This window comes from Lontra canadensis, unplaced genomic scaffold (genome assembly GCF_010015895.1).
Source record: "Lontra canadensis isolate GAN:19392208 unplaced genomic scaffold, GSC_riverotter_1.0 scaffold189, whole genome shotgun sequence".
Taxonomy (NCBI): domain Eukaryota; kingdom Metazoa; phylum Chordata; class Mammalia; order Carnivora; family Mustelidae; genus Lontra; species Lontra canadensis.
In genome coordinates, this window is record NW_022631183.1 from 1,476,732 (window position 1) to 1,493,014 (window position 16,283).

Consider the following 16,283-nt stretch of genomic DNA (forward strand, 5'->3'; position numbering starts at 1 on the left):
GATCTTCTGTATTGTTAGAGATTTTTTAGTATATGTGCTGCCAGAGTGACCACCAGGTACAAGTTTTTGTATGAATGTGTTTTCATTTCTCTGGGTGTGTGTATATACCATATATATACCATCTGTATATAGATGTAGATATGCCTATACATATATACATATATATGTATATATATATAATATGTCTAAGAAGGGAATTGCTAGATCATATGGTAATTCTTTGTTTAACCATTTGAGGAACGTCAGATTGTTTTCCAAAGCAGCTATACCATTTTACATTCCTACCAGCAGTGTTTGAAGGTTTTAGTTTTTCCTCATCCTCACCAGTATTTGCTATTGTCTGTCTTTCTTATAGCTATCTAGCGGATAGGGAGTGGTTATCTTGTAATTTTGATTTGCTTTTCCTTGATGTCTAGTAGTTACTGAGCATCTGTCTTCATATGTTTTGGCTATTCATATATCATCTTTGAGGAAATGCCTGTTCAGGTCCTTTGTGTATTTTTAAATTGAGTTATTTGTCTCTTTATTATTGAGTCATGGGACTTCTTTATATATTCTTGATACAAATCCCTTACCAGATGTAGGATTTGCAAAAATTTTTTTCCCATTTTATGTGTTGTCTTTTTACTTTGTTGATGGTTCCATTGAAATACAAAAACAATTTTAATGATGTCCAGTTTAGCTTTTTTTTTTTTTTTTGGTGCTTTTATAAACATGTTTTGAGACTAGCATCCCTGGGAAGCCCCACCTATCATAAACAAAAATATTCATTATTTATTTTAAATGATTGCATTATTGGCTAAATGATATGCCTTCTTAATTTGCAGTCAAGAGAGGAGAGCAGAAAGCAGGCTCTTGCAGCTAAAAGAGAGAAAAGAAAAGAAAAGAGAAAAAAGAAAAAGGAGGAGCAGAAAAGGAAGCAGGAAGAAGATGAGGAAAACAAACCTAAGGAGAATTCAGAACTACCGGAGGATGAAGATGAAGAGGAGAACGATGAAGATGGTAAGAAATGACCCTTCCAAATTAGTGATAAAATTGTGTTTGTCAACTTCATTTTGAGTACTTCTTACTCTAATTCTGGATAGATATTCAATACTTTAATCTGAAATTGACAGTTGGCTTTTATAGTAGATATTTTTTAATACTTTACATTGTAAAGTGATACAGAGAAACAGAAAGTGGAAGGAAGGCAAGCATGTAATTTGAAGTTCAGTTTTAATTTAAGTCACCCTGTAAAACATCATGTATGTCCTAAATGTGATACAGTAAAGAGATTTGCCAGCTTCTCTTCAGGTTCTGTCCTACCCTTTCCTCCTCCATTTGGAAACTGGGGAGAGGTCCAGTGCCTCAATAAGTTTTGAGCTAAGGTTCAGGCTCCAAGCTATAGAGTGCTGGGGTTTATTATTTGCAGATTGTTTTTTGTACATTCTAGCAATGCTTGTAGTAGTCAAGTAATTGTTCTCTATTTGAATTCTAATTCTAAAATACTATCTGAGGGGTGCTTGGGTGGCTCAGTGGTTTAAAGCCTCTGCCTTCAGCTCAGGTTATGATCCCAGGATCCTGGGATCGAGTCCCACATCGGGCTCTCTGCTCAGCGGGAAGCCTGCTTCCTCCTCTCTCTCTCTCTCTCTGCCTGCTTCTCTGCCTACTTGTGATCTCTGTCTGTCAAATAAATAAATAAATCTTTAAAAAATACATAAATAAAATCTAAAAAAAAAAAAATCTGAGAATTTCCTGGAATTTTTTAAAAAAAATTATTTAAATTCCAGTTCATTAACATAGTGTATTATTAGTTTTAGGTGTGTAATTTAGTGACTCAGCACTTGCATACAACACCCAGTGCTCATCACAAGTGCAGTCCTTAATCCTCATCACCCATTTCACCCATCCCCCCACCCACCTCCATTCTGGTAACTATCAGTTTATTCTCTACAGTTAAGGGTGTTCCTTGGTTTGTCATTCTCTCTCCTTTTCCCCTTTGCTCATTTGTTTCATTTCTTAAATTCCACATACGAATGAAATCATATGGTATTTGTATTTCTCTGACTGACCTGTTTTGCTTAGTGCCTAATAACTTCCTAGCTACTAAATCAAAGGGGAACATGCACCCCAAAATTTATATCTTATCAACAATAGCCAAATTACGAAAATTTCCCAGAATTTAAACTATATTGTGATTTTTGGTTAGTTCATAAAACTAGCACCTCAGATCTTAAGAGTGTTATGCTGTGAATGTTTTTATACTGAGTTAGACATCAAAATTGGATATAGTACATTTGTTCTAACAATGAAGATTTCTTTATTTGCTAGTGAATACTGGTGAAAGGAAAAGATGACTTGAAGGCCAGAATTATTATGTATATCTTGTTGTAGTTTGTTTTGAGCTCTGTGGCTGTCAGTGTGATTTTTATCCTTTTGATAATTTCAGTGGAGCAAGAAGTTCCCATAGAACCTCCTAGTGCAACAACCACCACCACAATTGGAATTTCTGCAACATCTGCAACATTCACAAATGTGTTTGGGAAAAAAAGGGCCAACGTGGTGACAACTCCTAGCACCAATCGGAAAAATAAGAAGAATAAAACAAAGGAGACCCCTCCCACTGCACATTTAATATTACCAGAACAACATATATCCTTAGCACAGCAAAAAGCTGATAAAAATAAAATAAATGGAGAACCCAGAGGTGGTGGTACAGGTGGGAATAGTGACTCGGATAACTTGGACAGCACAGACTGCAACAGTGAGAGTAGCAGTGGTGGTAAAAGCCAAGAGTTAAATTTCACTATGGATGTGAATTCCTCTAATGATAGGAAATACCCGTCACTGCTACTCCATTCCCAAGAAGAAAAGACAAGTACTGCTACTTCCAAAACTCAAACACGGTAAATTTTTCTGATTTGTTAACTCTGCATCCACCTTCCTTTTTCATGACTGGCACAAAAATTTGAGTACATTTTTTAGCACAAATTGTATTAAACAATTTAGGTCTACCACATTATCTGTCTTCAGTATTCAGAACCAAAATTCACTAATGTCCTAATCGTGTGCCATTTTTTTAAGTGAGATTATTAGAAATTTTTATGATTAAATTTTGAAGTTGAAAATACTAGCATATTTTGATTTTTATTTTCACTGTGTCATTTTTATTGATTATAGTCCAGCTTCTGGCTTCTGAGTCTGTTTTCATACTGATGTAGATGATGAACTTTTTGCCCTGTTTTTCTGCTTTTCTGAACTGATGTGCCAAATTTTAATTCAAACATTTCAGCATAACTTTGACAATAAATGGTCTCTTGAGTTTCTATATTAAAATTTGTTTTATTGGACTTGATTAATTCTTTCTTCTCAGACTTGAAGGTGAAACGAATTCTAATTCCTTATCAACAAGCTTTAAGTCAGTGCCATTGCCATTAAGTTCTCCAAACATAAAGCTGAATCTAACTAGCCCCAAAAGGGGACAGAAAAGAGAAGAAGGGTGGAAAGAAGTTGTACGAAGGTAAGTAGAATTAGTCTTATCTTTTTAAATGTCATAGACCATGCATAAATTCTTGTCTAATGAGGTAGTGACCAGTAATTAATGGATAATTTGAATGTGGTTATTATTTGTGCCATACACCCAGAGTTGGCTTAAGTAAAATGAGAAGCAATATGTAAATTTTACAGCATGTTTTATATGACATGACATATGTTGGCTTTACAATAACAAAATAATTGCAGACATTTCCAGAAAAACCATACAGCATGGTCACAAACTTCTTTTAAAAGTGAAGATTTTATACTGACTGTTCTGCAGCAAAGTCACAGTGTTATTAGTGAGGGCTGTGATGTTTGTTTAATGATCCCATTGGCAAAAACAATCAACTTGGTCCATTTACAGTGTTTAAATTAAGTTGGGCTTTGCTGGAGAGTATGTTCTAAAGAACTGGTTAGCTGCTATTAACCAAAGCAATTGCTACAAGGGTGAAGGGCACCCATAAAATTAAAATAAAACTACCTTCACCCTCAAAAAAGAAAGAGAAAGAAGAGGACCTTTAATCACAGTGTTTTATTTATTTATTTATTAAGATTTTATTTATTTGACAGAGAGAGAGACAGCCAGAGAAGGAACACAAGCAGGGAGAGTGGGAGAGGGAGAAGCAGCCTTCCCACAGAGCAGGGAGTTACCTAACACAGGGCTCGATCCAGTGACCCTGGGATCATGACCTGAGCCGACGGCAGATACCCAACTACTGAGCCACCCAGACACCCCATCACAGTGCTTTATACTTAAACCATGATCAGGGAAATGAATAAAAGCAGAAGGGCTACTGCTTTCAAATGTTTTTTACAGTCCAAATGATACTTTTAGCCTCTGTTCATGCTTTGCAACAGGGAAACAGGACAAGACAGTTTTGCTAATGTGCATTAAATCGCCAAAGGACTGAGATGTCTGAGCTTTTATTCAGTACTGTTCCTGAAGATCGTGTCCATTAAACGGAAACAAAAAGAGGCCTTGGCAGGATAGAAGTGATGTACGCTTGATGATCAGATCGATTTAAGTATTGCTCATGGCCTATAGCCTAGTCTGTGCTTTAGCTCTCAAAATATCTGAATATATCCTTCCCAGAATTAAGGTGTGATAAATTTTGATCATGAAAAGTACCTCAAGTGCTGCCATTGATATTCTTCTAGACAGAATAATTCAGGTTTGTAAAGGTCCCTCCCTCTCTGACATGGGGAATCCTGGGGCCCAACACTGAGAACTTGAAAATAGTAGGTGTTGCTCTCATCTGGTTCTGCTTTAATGCTTAAGAACTGCTTCTGCCTGCAAACACTGGGTTTCTTTAATAGTCCTTAGGGACAGCCAGGCCATCTTATCAGATCCTAAGATCTGGTCTTCTCTCCAGCTCTGCTCAGCTCACATATAAGTGCAAGTCCCAGGTTCTACGTGTGACTTCCTTTTTATGTAGTTCAAATCTGAGGCTTTAGTTTTTTATTGCTAAGTATAAATCACTGATATTGATAAGCTAGCCTCTATTATTCAGTATGAAGTTTAACAGTATGTTACGCATTATTTACTTTTTTTTAAGATTTTAGTTATTTATTGGACACACACAGAGAGAAATCACAAGTAGGCAGAGAGGCCTCTCTAGAGAGGGGGAAGCAGGCTCCCCACTGTGCAGAGAGCCCAATGAAGGACTCGATCCCAGGACCCTGAGATCATGACCTGAGCCAAAGGCAGAGGCTTAACCCACTAAGCCACCCAGGCACCCTGCATTATTTAAATTTAGGAAGGGTATGTACCTAGGGTCATTGCAGTTTAGTTGACGTGCGATGTTAGAGGTAGACTTAAATGCTTAGATCACAGGTTATTTAAAATATAATTTTGTTTGAAATGACAAAGGAATTTTTACTTTCACTAAATTAAGTTCAGTATGAGAAGAGGTCAGTTCCTAAAACAAAACCTTGTAATACTTGCCCCTTTAAGATTTAAGAAATACTATTCTACAGGTGTCTGTGAACATTCTCATCAAATCATCTTTTTAAATAAAGACATTTGCTTGGGGCGCCTGGTTGGCTCAGTGGGTTAAGCCTCTGCCTTTGGCTCAGGTCATGATCTCAGGGTCCGGGGATCCAGCCCTGCATCGGTCTCTCTGCTCAGCAGGGAGCCTGCTTCCCCCTCTTTCTCTGCCTGCTGCTCTGCCTATTTGTGATCTCTGTCAAATAAATAAAAATCTTAAAAAAAAAAAAAAGATATTTGCTTTCATAAGTTCATGTGTGGTCTTCATTTTCTAGGTCAAAGAAATTGTCTGTTCCAGCTTCCGTGGTTTCCAGGATAATGGGAAGGGGAGGGTGCAACATCACTGCTATACAAGACGTTACGGGCGCACATATTGATGTGGATAAACAAAAAGACAAGAACGGCGAGAGAATGATCACAATAAGGTAATTGTGAAAAATGTCTATTACTCGTTCTGTGTAGAAATTAAATGTTTTTTAGAAGCTAACTTTTGTTAGGTTATGGTACCATCAAGAATTTTATTTAATGTTAAGATGACCTGTTTTTAGGTCTTTGATCATATTTTCATGTTTTGTTTGTTTTCTCCCCAGGGGCGGTACCGAATCAACAAGATATGCAGTTCAACTTATCAATGCACTTATTCAAGATCCTGCTAAGGAACTGGAAGACTTGATTCCTAAAAATCATATCAGAACACCTGCCAGCACCAAATCCATCCATGCAAACTTCTCATCTGGAGTAGGCACCACAGCAGCTTCCAGTAAAAATGCATTTCCTTTGGGTGCTCCAGCTCTCGTAACATCACAGGCGACAACATTATCAACGTTCCAGCCAACTAATAAACTTAACAAGAACGTTCCAGCAAATGTACGTTCTTCCTTCCCAGTTTCTCTACCCTTGGCTTACCCCCACCCTCATTTTGCCCTGCTGGCTGCTCAGACTATGCAACAGATTCGGCATCCTCGCTTGCCCATGGCCCAGTTTGGAGGAACCTTTTCACCCTCTCCTAACACTTGGGGACCATTCCCAGTGAGACCTGTGAATCCTGGCAACACAAGTAGCTCTCCAAAGCATAATAATGCAGGCCGTCTACCTAACCAGAACGGGACTGTCTTACCCTCCGAGTCTGCTGGACTAGCTACTGCCAATTGTCCTATCACTGTCTCTTCTGTAGTTGCTGCCAGTCAGCAGCTGTGTGTGACTAACACCCGGACTCCATCAGTCAGAAAGCAGTTATTTGCCTGTGTGCCTAAGACGAGTCCTCCAGTGACAGTGATTTCTTCTGTGACAAGCACTTGTAGTTCCCTGCCTTCCGTTTCCTCTGCACCTCTCCCTAGCGGGCAAGTTCCCACCACGTTTCTGCCCGCGAGTACTCCTCAAGCACAGCTTTCTTCACAAAAGATGGAATCTTTCTCTGCCATGCCACCCCCCAAAGAGAAAGTGTCCACACAGGAGCAGGCCCTGGCGAACCTGTGCACCCCTTCTTCAACGGCCAATAGCTGCAGTAGCTCTGCCAGCAACACCCCGGGAGCTCCAGAAGCGCACCCGGCCGGTAGTCCTGCTCCTCCCTCCAGCAGCACGCAAGACGAGACGCAGCCGTCCAGTGTCTCTGATTTAAGTCCCATGGCAATGCCTTTTGCATCTAATGCAGAACCCGCTCCATTGACTCTGGCATCACCCAGATTGGTTGCTGCCGATAATCAGGACACCAGTAATTTACCTCAGTTAGCTGTACCAGCACCTCGAGTTTCTCATCGAATGCAGCCCAGAGGTTCTTTTTACTCAGTGGTACCAAATGCAACTATACACCAGGATCCCCAGTCTATTTTTGTTACAAATCCAGTTCCTCTAACACCACCTCAAGGCCCACCAGCTGCAGTGCAGCTTTCTTCAGCCATGAACATTATGAATGGTTCTCAGATGCACATTAACCCGGCAAATAAATCTTTGCCACCTACATTCGGCCCGGCCACACTTTTCAATCACTTCAGTAGTCTTTTTGATAGCGGTCAGGTGCCAGCTAACCAGGGTTGGGGAGATGGTCCACTGTCCTCACGAGTTGCTGCAGATGCCTCTTTCACTGTTCAGTCAGCGTTCCTGGGTAACTCTGTACTTGGACACTTGGAAAATGTGCACCCTGACAACTCCAAGGCACCTGGCTTCAGACCACCTTCCCAGCGAGTTTCTACTAGTCCCGTTGGTAAGTTATGATGACTATTACTGCAGCTTAGTGTGGGGCTCTATCGGCATAACCGAATCCTCTAAGATAATAAGAAAGCCGCTCTTTTATACATAATAGTCTGTAATCTTAAAGAAATGAGAGTGTGTCATAAACACCCATTAATGATTGCTGATGGAATGGGCAGAAATCTACCTGCAGGTAAATCACTTACATACATTGAGCTGCTTTCTGTTGTCTTGATGATGTTTCTGTCCCTCACGGCAAGGAGGTTTTTTACCTTGTGTCAGTCCATTTTCTAAGAACTGGTGTGTTGGTATTACTAAAAAGGGACTCGGGATGTTTCAAGGATTCCACATTTATAGACTTTTTTTTTTTAAGTGAGTTTTCTTTTTATTTTTTATTTATTTATTTGACAGAGAGAGATCACAAGTAGGCAGAGAGGGAGGGGGAAGCAGGCTCCCCGCTGAGCAGAGAGCCCAATGCAGGGTTGGTCCAAGGACCCTGAGATCATGACCTGAGCCAAAGGCAGAGGCTTAACCCACTGAACCACCTAGGTGCCCCATGTAGACATTTTTAAAATCATAGTTAGTATTTGCATTTCTCATATTTAAAAAGTTTGTGTTACAAAGGTGTTAGGGACCAGTCCCTAATCTGCGTTATTCTATGTTCTCAGTCTTGGGTCCTCAGACTGAATGTTAAGGGTTGTTTGATAGTGTTCTTTATTACTGACATTAGATGGGGTTGACCAAAGAGATCCAATCATTCATGGGCTCTTACTCTAAAAAAACCAATTTAGATTCAGCACTTCGGTTTCTCGAAATTACGAATTAGCTGCTGAGGCATTATAAAGAAGATATAGGTAGATAGGAGTCTAATGTTGGCTTGAAGGTATTTAGAAGACCAGAGTCTGTTTTCTAGAATCTAGGAGCCAAATTTCAGTCTATTCTACACTATTGTGAAAAACAAATGAGAAATCGCAGCAGACGTGGAGTGGGGGTAAGAAGCTCTTTTCTTCCCCTTGGAAACCTGTCTTGTAGCCCATCCTTCCATTTTGCTAATTATAAACTGATCTGTGTGTTGAAAATTTGGGAGTTCATGGATATGGTATAGCCTTAGCTTTCATTTCAGATGTTTTTATTCACTTGTCTTTTTAGGAAAATATAGCTGTTTCATCATATTCAAGGAAATATATAAGCTTGCATAAGAGCATCTATGGTCCAAAATATTCTCTGGGATTTTTTTTCTTCCATTTTTTATTTTTTTTCTATAAATCAGTATCTATTTTAACTTTTCATTTTGGGGAAACTGTAATAGAGGTTTTCAGAGGCCACAGGATGAAAGAAGAATGTATTGCCAGTGCTCAGGCAATCTGTGTAGAAGGCATTAATCTTTGACTTGACTGGCACTAACGTGTGACTTCCCAGTACCTTAGCCAGTTTGACCTCAGATCTCTCATATTCCAGTATTAAACTCTTTGCACTCCACATACTGCATCCCAGAAGATGTACAGATTATGAATTTCTAGAAAAAAGGAAAGGAAATCATCCATCTGGTTTGGTAGAAAATGAGGTTTGGGGACCTTAAGTACTCAGATCTATAGCATCAAAATTATCTACTGCTAGTCAAAAATAATCATTTTTTAGAAAGCAAGCATTAATCCTGGACCTTCCCTCTGAGGTCCAGGATTGGTAGGCTTGGCCTTTTACCTTAACTTCCTGTCTGGTTTCTTTTGTTGATCCTCTTCTTTCATGGATATAGTTTAATTCTCCTGATTCACAGGTAAGAAATAGTAATATGGAAGACAATAGAGAAGGATGTGGAGAAACTGGAAACCTCAAATGCTGTCGGTGGAAATTCAAAGTGGAAATTCAAAGCAACTTGAGAAGAACTGTTTTTAACAGTTCTTCAGAAAGTTACACGTAGTTACCATATGATCCAGTAATTCCACTTGTAGGTGGAAGAGAAACATGTCTACACAAAAAATGAGTACACAGATGTTCATGGCAGCATAATAACCCAAAAGTGGAAACAACCCACCGTCCCTCAACTGATAAATGCATAAATAAAATGTGGTGTATTGCTATAATGGGATTACTACTCAAGAGTAAAAAGGAGAGAAGTACTGATGCACACGACAGGATGGCGGAATCTTGAAAACACCACGCCAAGTGAAAGAACCAGTGGCAAAAAGATCACATACTATATAATTGCATTTATAGAAAATTTCCAGAATAGACCAATCTATAGAGACAGAAAGTTTATAATTGGTTGTTTGGAGGATGGGGAGTTATAGGTAATGGGTACAGAGTTTCTTTTAGGAAAGATAAAAATGTTCTAAGATTGTTTGTGGTGATGGTTGCACAGCTCTGTGAATATGCTAAAAGCCTTTGAATTACATACTTTAAATGGATGAAGACCTGCTTGAGAGAAGTTTGACAGTTTTTTTATGTTGATATTAATTATCTTTTCCTGAGACAAGTACCTATAATCCTTTTCCAGACACTTGTTCCCTTTCTCTAATGCATTCTCCAAAGAAAGCAATGGCATTTGAAAAGACTGCTAAATTCAGATTTACACAAACTAGATAAAAACTTTCATATGCAACTGTTGATTTTTTTTATCAGATGGAATACTGAAATTATCTTTAATAGGGTACTCTTCCTCATTAGGAAGGAAACATTGGTAGATCATGTTATTCATCTTGCATAGGAAATAACTATTTTATATTGATGAACAGCTGTACTTTGAGATTTTCTCCACAAGAGGAAGCAGAAGTGATTAATTGGTATCACTTAGTCACAACATGCTCACATTTCATGTCCCCTCCAATGAAAGCTTTGAGATTTATCCAGAACATCATTCCAGGTGACTGCCATTCTTAAACATTGGGCTCACTCCTCTATATCTAGTGCTGTTTGGTGATGATTCATCAGGACTGCAAGAGTAAAATTGGTTTGGGCCATAATACAGGGCCACATACATGGTTTATTTTTGCTGTGATCTACAAAAATAAACTGCATGCTTTCTTCTCTTTTAAAAAGGAATTAAGTAAACTTTGGACTTTCAGTTTTAAAACCTTGGCTAATTGGATGTCTTGGACCTGTTTTCTTTCAGGCTTACCATCCATTGATCCATCAGGCAGCTCCCCATCTTCCTCTTCTGCTCCTCTGACAAGTTTTTCCGGCATCCCAGGAACACGGGTTTTCCTGCAAGGGCCAGCTCCTGTTGGGACTCCGAGTTTCAACAGGCAACACTTTTCCCCCCATCCTTGGACAAGCGCCTCAAACTCATGTAGGAATTCTGGAGGAACTCTTCCCAAAGAGTCTTGAATAAGCTATTAAACCATTTGTTTCAGGAAACACTGCATAGTAACTCTAGTAAAAGTTTAGTAAACTAATGTTAATGGTGTGATGGTATTCAGATACCTAAGGTTTGAATTGCAGGCCTGTCAAAAATTGTCATTTGTAGGATAGAAAACTTGAGAGGTCAAGCTGTCCTTCCAAGCCAGAAATGTTTAGTTTACACAGGGAGTTGGATCAAGAAAATAGGTACTACACCTAGTTTTATAAAAAGGACCCTTTGAGGATAGTACTGCAAAATAATTTCTTAAGTCCAAAAAGTAGATTTATGTATCTAGTCAATTTGGTATGATTCTTAGCTTATTTTTACATTTTAGGAAACCAAAGTATTACCACTTATAAGTGAACATATGCCTTTGTTCTTCTTATTTTTCTCAATATTTAGAACAGGTGAAGTACTCACAGTACTTGAACAGGATTTGATTTTTTAAAATGAGCTTCGTGAGGCAGTCAATGAATATTGGCCCTTTTGACAGGGAATACTACCAACATTACCTGAGAATCCTGTTAGGAAACAAAGCCATGAATTGAATCCAAGATATTTGCTAACATATAACCTTTCTTCGTTGTGGAAAAAAAGGGCCATAGAAAGAGAACAAAAGAGAACAGCTAAATAGAGAAGGCCACCAACTCTTTTCCACACAATATGCTAGTTATTTTACAAACAAATTATTTAAATAATTTAAAATCTGACAGGTTATGTTTTGAGAAGACTATTTAGAACTAGAATAAAAATTAATATGGCTTTCATCCTTTTTAGCTTTGTTCAGCAATCTGGAAAACAATTTTTAGAGTATTTGCTTATACTTCGTATGTACGGAAGTAGTGTAGGATAATATTTGTAGAACTTATGTGCTTTCACTTGAAAGATTTTATAAAATGAAATTTTTCTTACAGAACCTGTGTTGTGAAATAGGTCTTTCCAACAAGGTTTCTCATATTCTTATAATTAGTTTTTAATGTAATAAAACAATAGAGAAATATTTTGCCACCAGGTGACTCTCCTATTCCATCTGTTTCTTCGGGATCATCTTCACCTCTTTCAGCCACCTCTGCCCCACCAACTTTGGGCCAACCAAAAGGAGGCAGTGCCAGTCAGGATCGAAAGATACCTCCCCCCATTGGAACAGAGAGGCTAGCCCGGATTCGGCAAGGAGGGTCTGTCGCACAAGCCCCTGTGGGGACCAGTTTTGTTGCTCCTGTTGGACACAGTGGAATCTGGTCATTTGGTGTCAACGCTATGTCAGGTATAGTTGCCTTAGCTTCTTTCTGGAAGGATATCTCCAGTAAGTTGTGGGATTTTGCCATTAAAACTTAGTTCCTTGGGCGCCTGGGTGGCTCAGTGGGTTAAAGCCTCTTCCTTCGGCTCAGGTCATGATCCCAGGGTCCTGGGATCGAGCCCCAGGACCTCTTCTTCTCTGCTTGGCAGGGAGCCTGCTTCCCTTCCCTTCTCTGTCTGCCTCTCTGCCTACTTGTGATCTCTGTCTGTCAAATAAACAAATAAAATGTTTTAAAAATAATAATGATAAATAAATAAATAAATAAACAAAACTTCGTTCCTTAAAACAAAATGGCTTAGTTCCTACACTTAACAGTCAGTATGGGTGTTTATACCTTCGAAGAATTCAGTCCAGTCTCAGAGTTTGGAATGTTGGTTTGGTTTATACATAATAATATCTGTAATATATGTAATAAAAATAAGTATAGATTAAAAGTAAAAGATTCAAAGTGTACTTCCTTTCCCTTTTAAGCTTTCCAGTAATGGGATAATCATTTATGTTCTTTCAGAGAGCATAAGTGCTCTCTTTCAAAGGACTAGGTAGAATATTTGGGGTATTCAAAGGACTTCACTCAGTTTTCCAGGAACTGGTTTGTTTTGGTTTGCAAAGATTGTCATCAACATGCACTGAGCTTCTCAGAGGAATGAGTGTGATAAAATTCAGTATGAAAAAAGTTCAAGTAGTAATATTTTGTTATTTTACTCCAATAAATATCAAACCCTGTCCTCAATTCTTCTTTCCAGAAGGCTTATCAGGTTGGTCACAGTCTGTGATAGGGAACCATCCAATGCATCAACAATTATCAGACCCAAGCACATTCTCCCAGCATCAACCAATGGAGAGAGATGATTCTGGAATGGTAGCCCCCTCTAACATTTTTCATCAACCTATGGCAAGCAGTTTTCTGGATTTTTCTAAAGTGAGTCAACAAACATCACTGTAACTTGTTTAACACTTTGCCAGCCAATGTTAAGGAATAGTTTATATTGAAATAATTCTCCCTTTTGGTGTAACAAGCTTGTTTCCATGACTTGGTCAGGTCTTTTCATAGAGTTTCCCTTTTCTTCTTAGCACAAACTTACTGATGAAACTAAAATACGGAAAAGTTGAGGGTATTCTGTGTGTGTTCATCAAAGTTGAGAAATTTCCTGATGATTTGATACTGGATTTAGTTGGGGGGATTTTCTTCTTGTTGAAAAGTGTTGCTAATGCAGGTAACCACTTTTGGTTTTTCAACACTGCATGATTCTGTATTTTTAAAGGCTCCACAGGAGTTTTGTGGATGAAAGGAAATTGGAGAGAGCTAAGCTGGTATTATAGAAACATCATTTACCTTCAGGATTAAGCTTTTTGCTTTCTCTCATAGGGTCTGCCAATTTCCATGTATGGAGGCACCATAATACCCTCTCATCCTCAGCTTGCTGATGTTCCAGGTGGACCTCTGTTTAATGGACTTCACAACCCAGATCCTGCTTGGAACCCTATGATAAAAGTTATTCAAAATTCTACTGAATGCACTGATGCCCAGCAGGTAAAATAGACTTAGTGCTCTCTTATTTTGTCGTGTCACTCTTTTAATTCTTCGGGTAATGCAAATTCTAAATATCAAGTCATGACATCTGACCACCTTCATCTGAACTAAGTTTTTCAGTAACAGTGTGATGCTTCTAAACATTTTATCTCATGTATGTGCATTCTTCCTAGGCAGAAACAGTGAATTGCCATTGCATTTATATATTCATTTTGTAACTGTCTAAAGATTCCTAATTAGAAATTCCAATTTTTCCTCCCCCTTTTCAGATTTGGCCTGGCACGTGGGCTCCTCATATTGGAAACATGCATCTCAAATATGTCAACTAAGTTAGAAGGTCTTATTCTTTAGCCTTGTTTGAGAAACCTATGACCTTGGAAGAACCCTGGGGATTTTTTTTTTTTTTTTTTTAATGTGCCTAACTAAGAAAATTTCTCTGAGGCGTTAGCAATGGAGATTTGATTGCCCATTGTATAAGAACGAAGTGATTTCCTATCCACCTGATTATGTTCTCTGGTTAGTTTAGCCATTTTGAACTTAGTGCTTTTGGCTAAACATACTGAATGCTACTTGTATGCAGAAGAGAATTAGATGATTACATGTTTCAACCTTTTAGGGTGGTAAATACATGTACAATTGTTTACATACTTAAAAGGAAAAAGTTGAGTAAGTTTCTTGTCATATAGTGGCTCTACTTAATGTAGCCTGTATTAATGTGAAATATTTACCAGAATATTCAATAAAAAGATGAACAGTGTTTAGAAGTGGGGTGTGATCCTTTCAGTGGTCATGCAGGTATTACCCAATCCACAGTCCTATTGAATCAAGTTGTTACTACTGTATTTCTAACAGGCGTCTCACATGTTACACCTTAGAGATCTTTTTTAGACTGCCTTGAAAAAGCATTTTGAAGACTAGTTATCTACCTATTTTGTGTTAAACAGTCCTTATTTCCTTGTTCTCTTCCATATCATTTTATAAGTAGGACTAAGTTTCAAGCCCCTGCAATGTGTCTTATGTGACTTTAGTAGATAGGCCTTTGCTGGGGTTAGCTCCTTATAGATCATAAGTATCAATAAGGACCATAGGATTGCAATCAGATGACACTGAACAAACCTAGGGACACCCAAATTCTCAACTTCACATTCTTTTGTGCTTCCTGGCTTTTATCTAAAGACTTATTTGGTTACAGTGTTTTATGTTTTTATTTGGGTTGGGACACAGGAGTGGGTGGGAGTGCCTCCCGTAATACTGTGGTATCGTTGAATCAGCAAAGTAATCATTATAAATGTGTGACTAATTCTGGGCTTCGTTCCACAGTCCTAAGTATGAAGAGCCAATGTGTTTAACAAGCTAAACAGAGGAACACTAGAGCGGATTGCCTTGGCCAAACTATAGGCTATGCCAAGAATCTGATGCAATAGAGAAGGAAAAACAACCCTCTGAAAAAAACAGTCATTAAACTTTTCATGTTTAATACAGTGGAACTTCCTGGTTTTATGTATAGGCACTCTAGAAGAGAAAACAAGAAAATGCTTCAGGCTGATAGAGAAGTCAAAACACATATCAAGGCAAAGAAGAACATAAAAAAAAAAAACCAGTAACTGGCGGCAGAGCCATACCAGCAAGCACTTTTCAATTCTCATGCCACCAAAAGTTCTTAAGCTTCTCTGCCTGGCTCCTAAAGCCACCCCTAAATGAGCCACCCCAAGTTCTGTGTTAGACATGCCTGGGTCTTTTGTCTTCCATATCACCTTACCTATGAGAGCTTCTTTAACATCATTTCTTATTTCCTATTTTGAATGGATTTGAATGGATTCACAGGTATTGAAGTTACTGCTTTTTTTAGTACTTGATAACCACATCAAGTATTCTCAAGAGACCCCTGGGATCCCCTATATATCTTGCTGTTTCTGTTTACCACTAACAACAACAACAACAACAACAACAATAATCACCTAATATTAGTGAAATGAATGAAACTACTCTTGATGAAACATAACACTAGTGAGAGATAATATTAATTATTCAGTGGGACAAAAATGATTTTCCTGTCTTAAGAGTCTACAATACATTTGAATTATCTGGGAGAGCTCTTAACCCTATCTTCTGCACCTTGAGGATAACAGAAGGAGAAATTTTTATCTCAGGTCAAGAACTAGAATCCATGAGAAGAGGGGACAATTAGAAGAACCCCTAGGAGGATTAGGAAGAAACAGGAGCTGTATAGTCAGTAATAGTTACTCAGGATACCCTCCTCCTTACTCTCTTACTGGCACTGCCTTCTTTTCTTTCTGTTTGGATCCTTCCTCCCCAACCCATTTTGTTTGCTATAATCTCTTCTTCCTCTGTCTTGCCTCTTCCTGGCATTACTTTACTGCTCTTTTACCAACCTGAACCTTGGATTAAACCTAGCTCAGGTAAGAAC

At 38.5% G+C, this 16,283-nt stretch overlaps 1 protein-coding gene across 13 annotated transcripts in view; it reads left to right on the plus strand.

The window, feature by feature from the left end:
- LOC116861037 (ankyrin repeat and KH domain-containing protein 1) overlaps window positions 1-16,283 on the plus strand; it is a 128,116-nt gene that overhangs the window by 105,472 nt on the left and 6,361 nt on the right. For 6 of the 13 annotated variants that reach the window (XM_032847479.1, XM_032847475.1, XM_032847471.1 and 3 more), the window contains 9 exons: window positions 828-1,002; window positions 2,429-2,885; window positions 3,353-3,499; window positions 5,779-5,928; window positions 6,094-7,703; window positions 10,800-10,976; window positions 12,040-12,291; window positions 13,068-13,243; window positions 13,691-13,855. In XM_032847479.1, the coding sequence (XP_032703370.1) occupies window positions 828-1,002; window positions 2,429-2,885; window positions 3,353-3,499; window positions 5,779-5,928; window positions 6,094-7,703; window positions 10,800-10,976; window positions 12,040-12,291; window positions 13,068-13,243; window positions 13,691-13,855 (3,309 nt within the window). Of the gene's footprint in view, window positions 1-827; window positions 1,003-2,428; window positions 2,886-3,352; window positions 3,500-5,778; window positions 5,929-6,093; window positions 7,704-10,799; window positions 10,977-12,039; window positions 12,292-13,067; window positions 13,244-13,690; window positions 13,856-14,124; window positions 14,620-16,283 lie in introns of those variants that run through there. The other 7 variants (XM_032847477.1, XM_032847482.1, XM_032847472.1 and 4 more) reach the window with 5 other exon arrangements.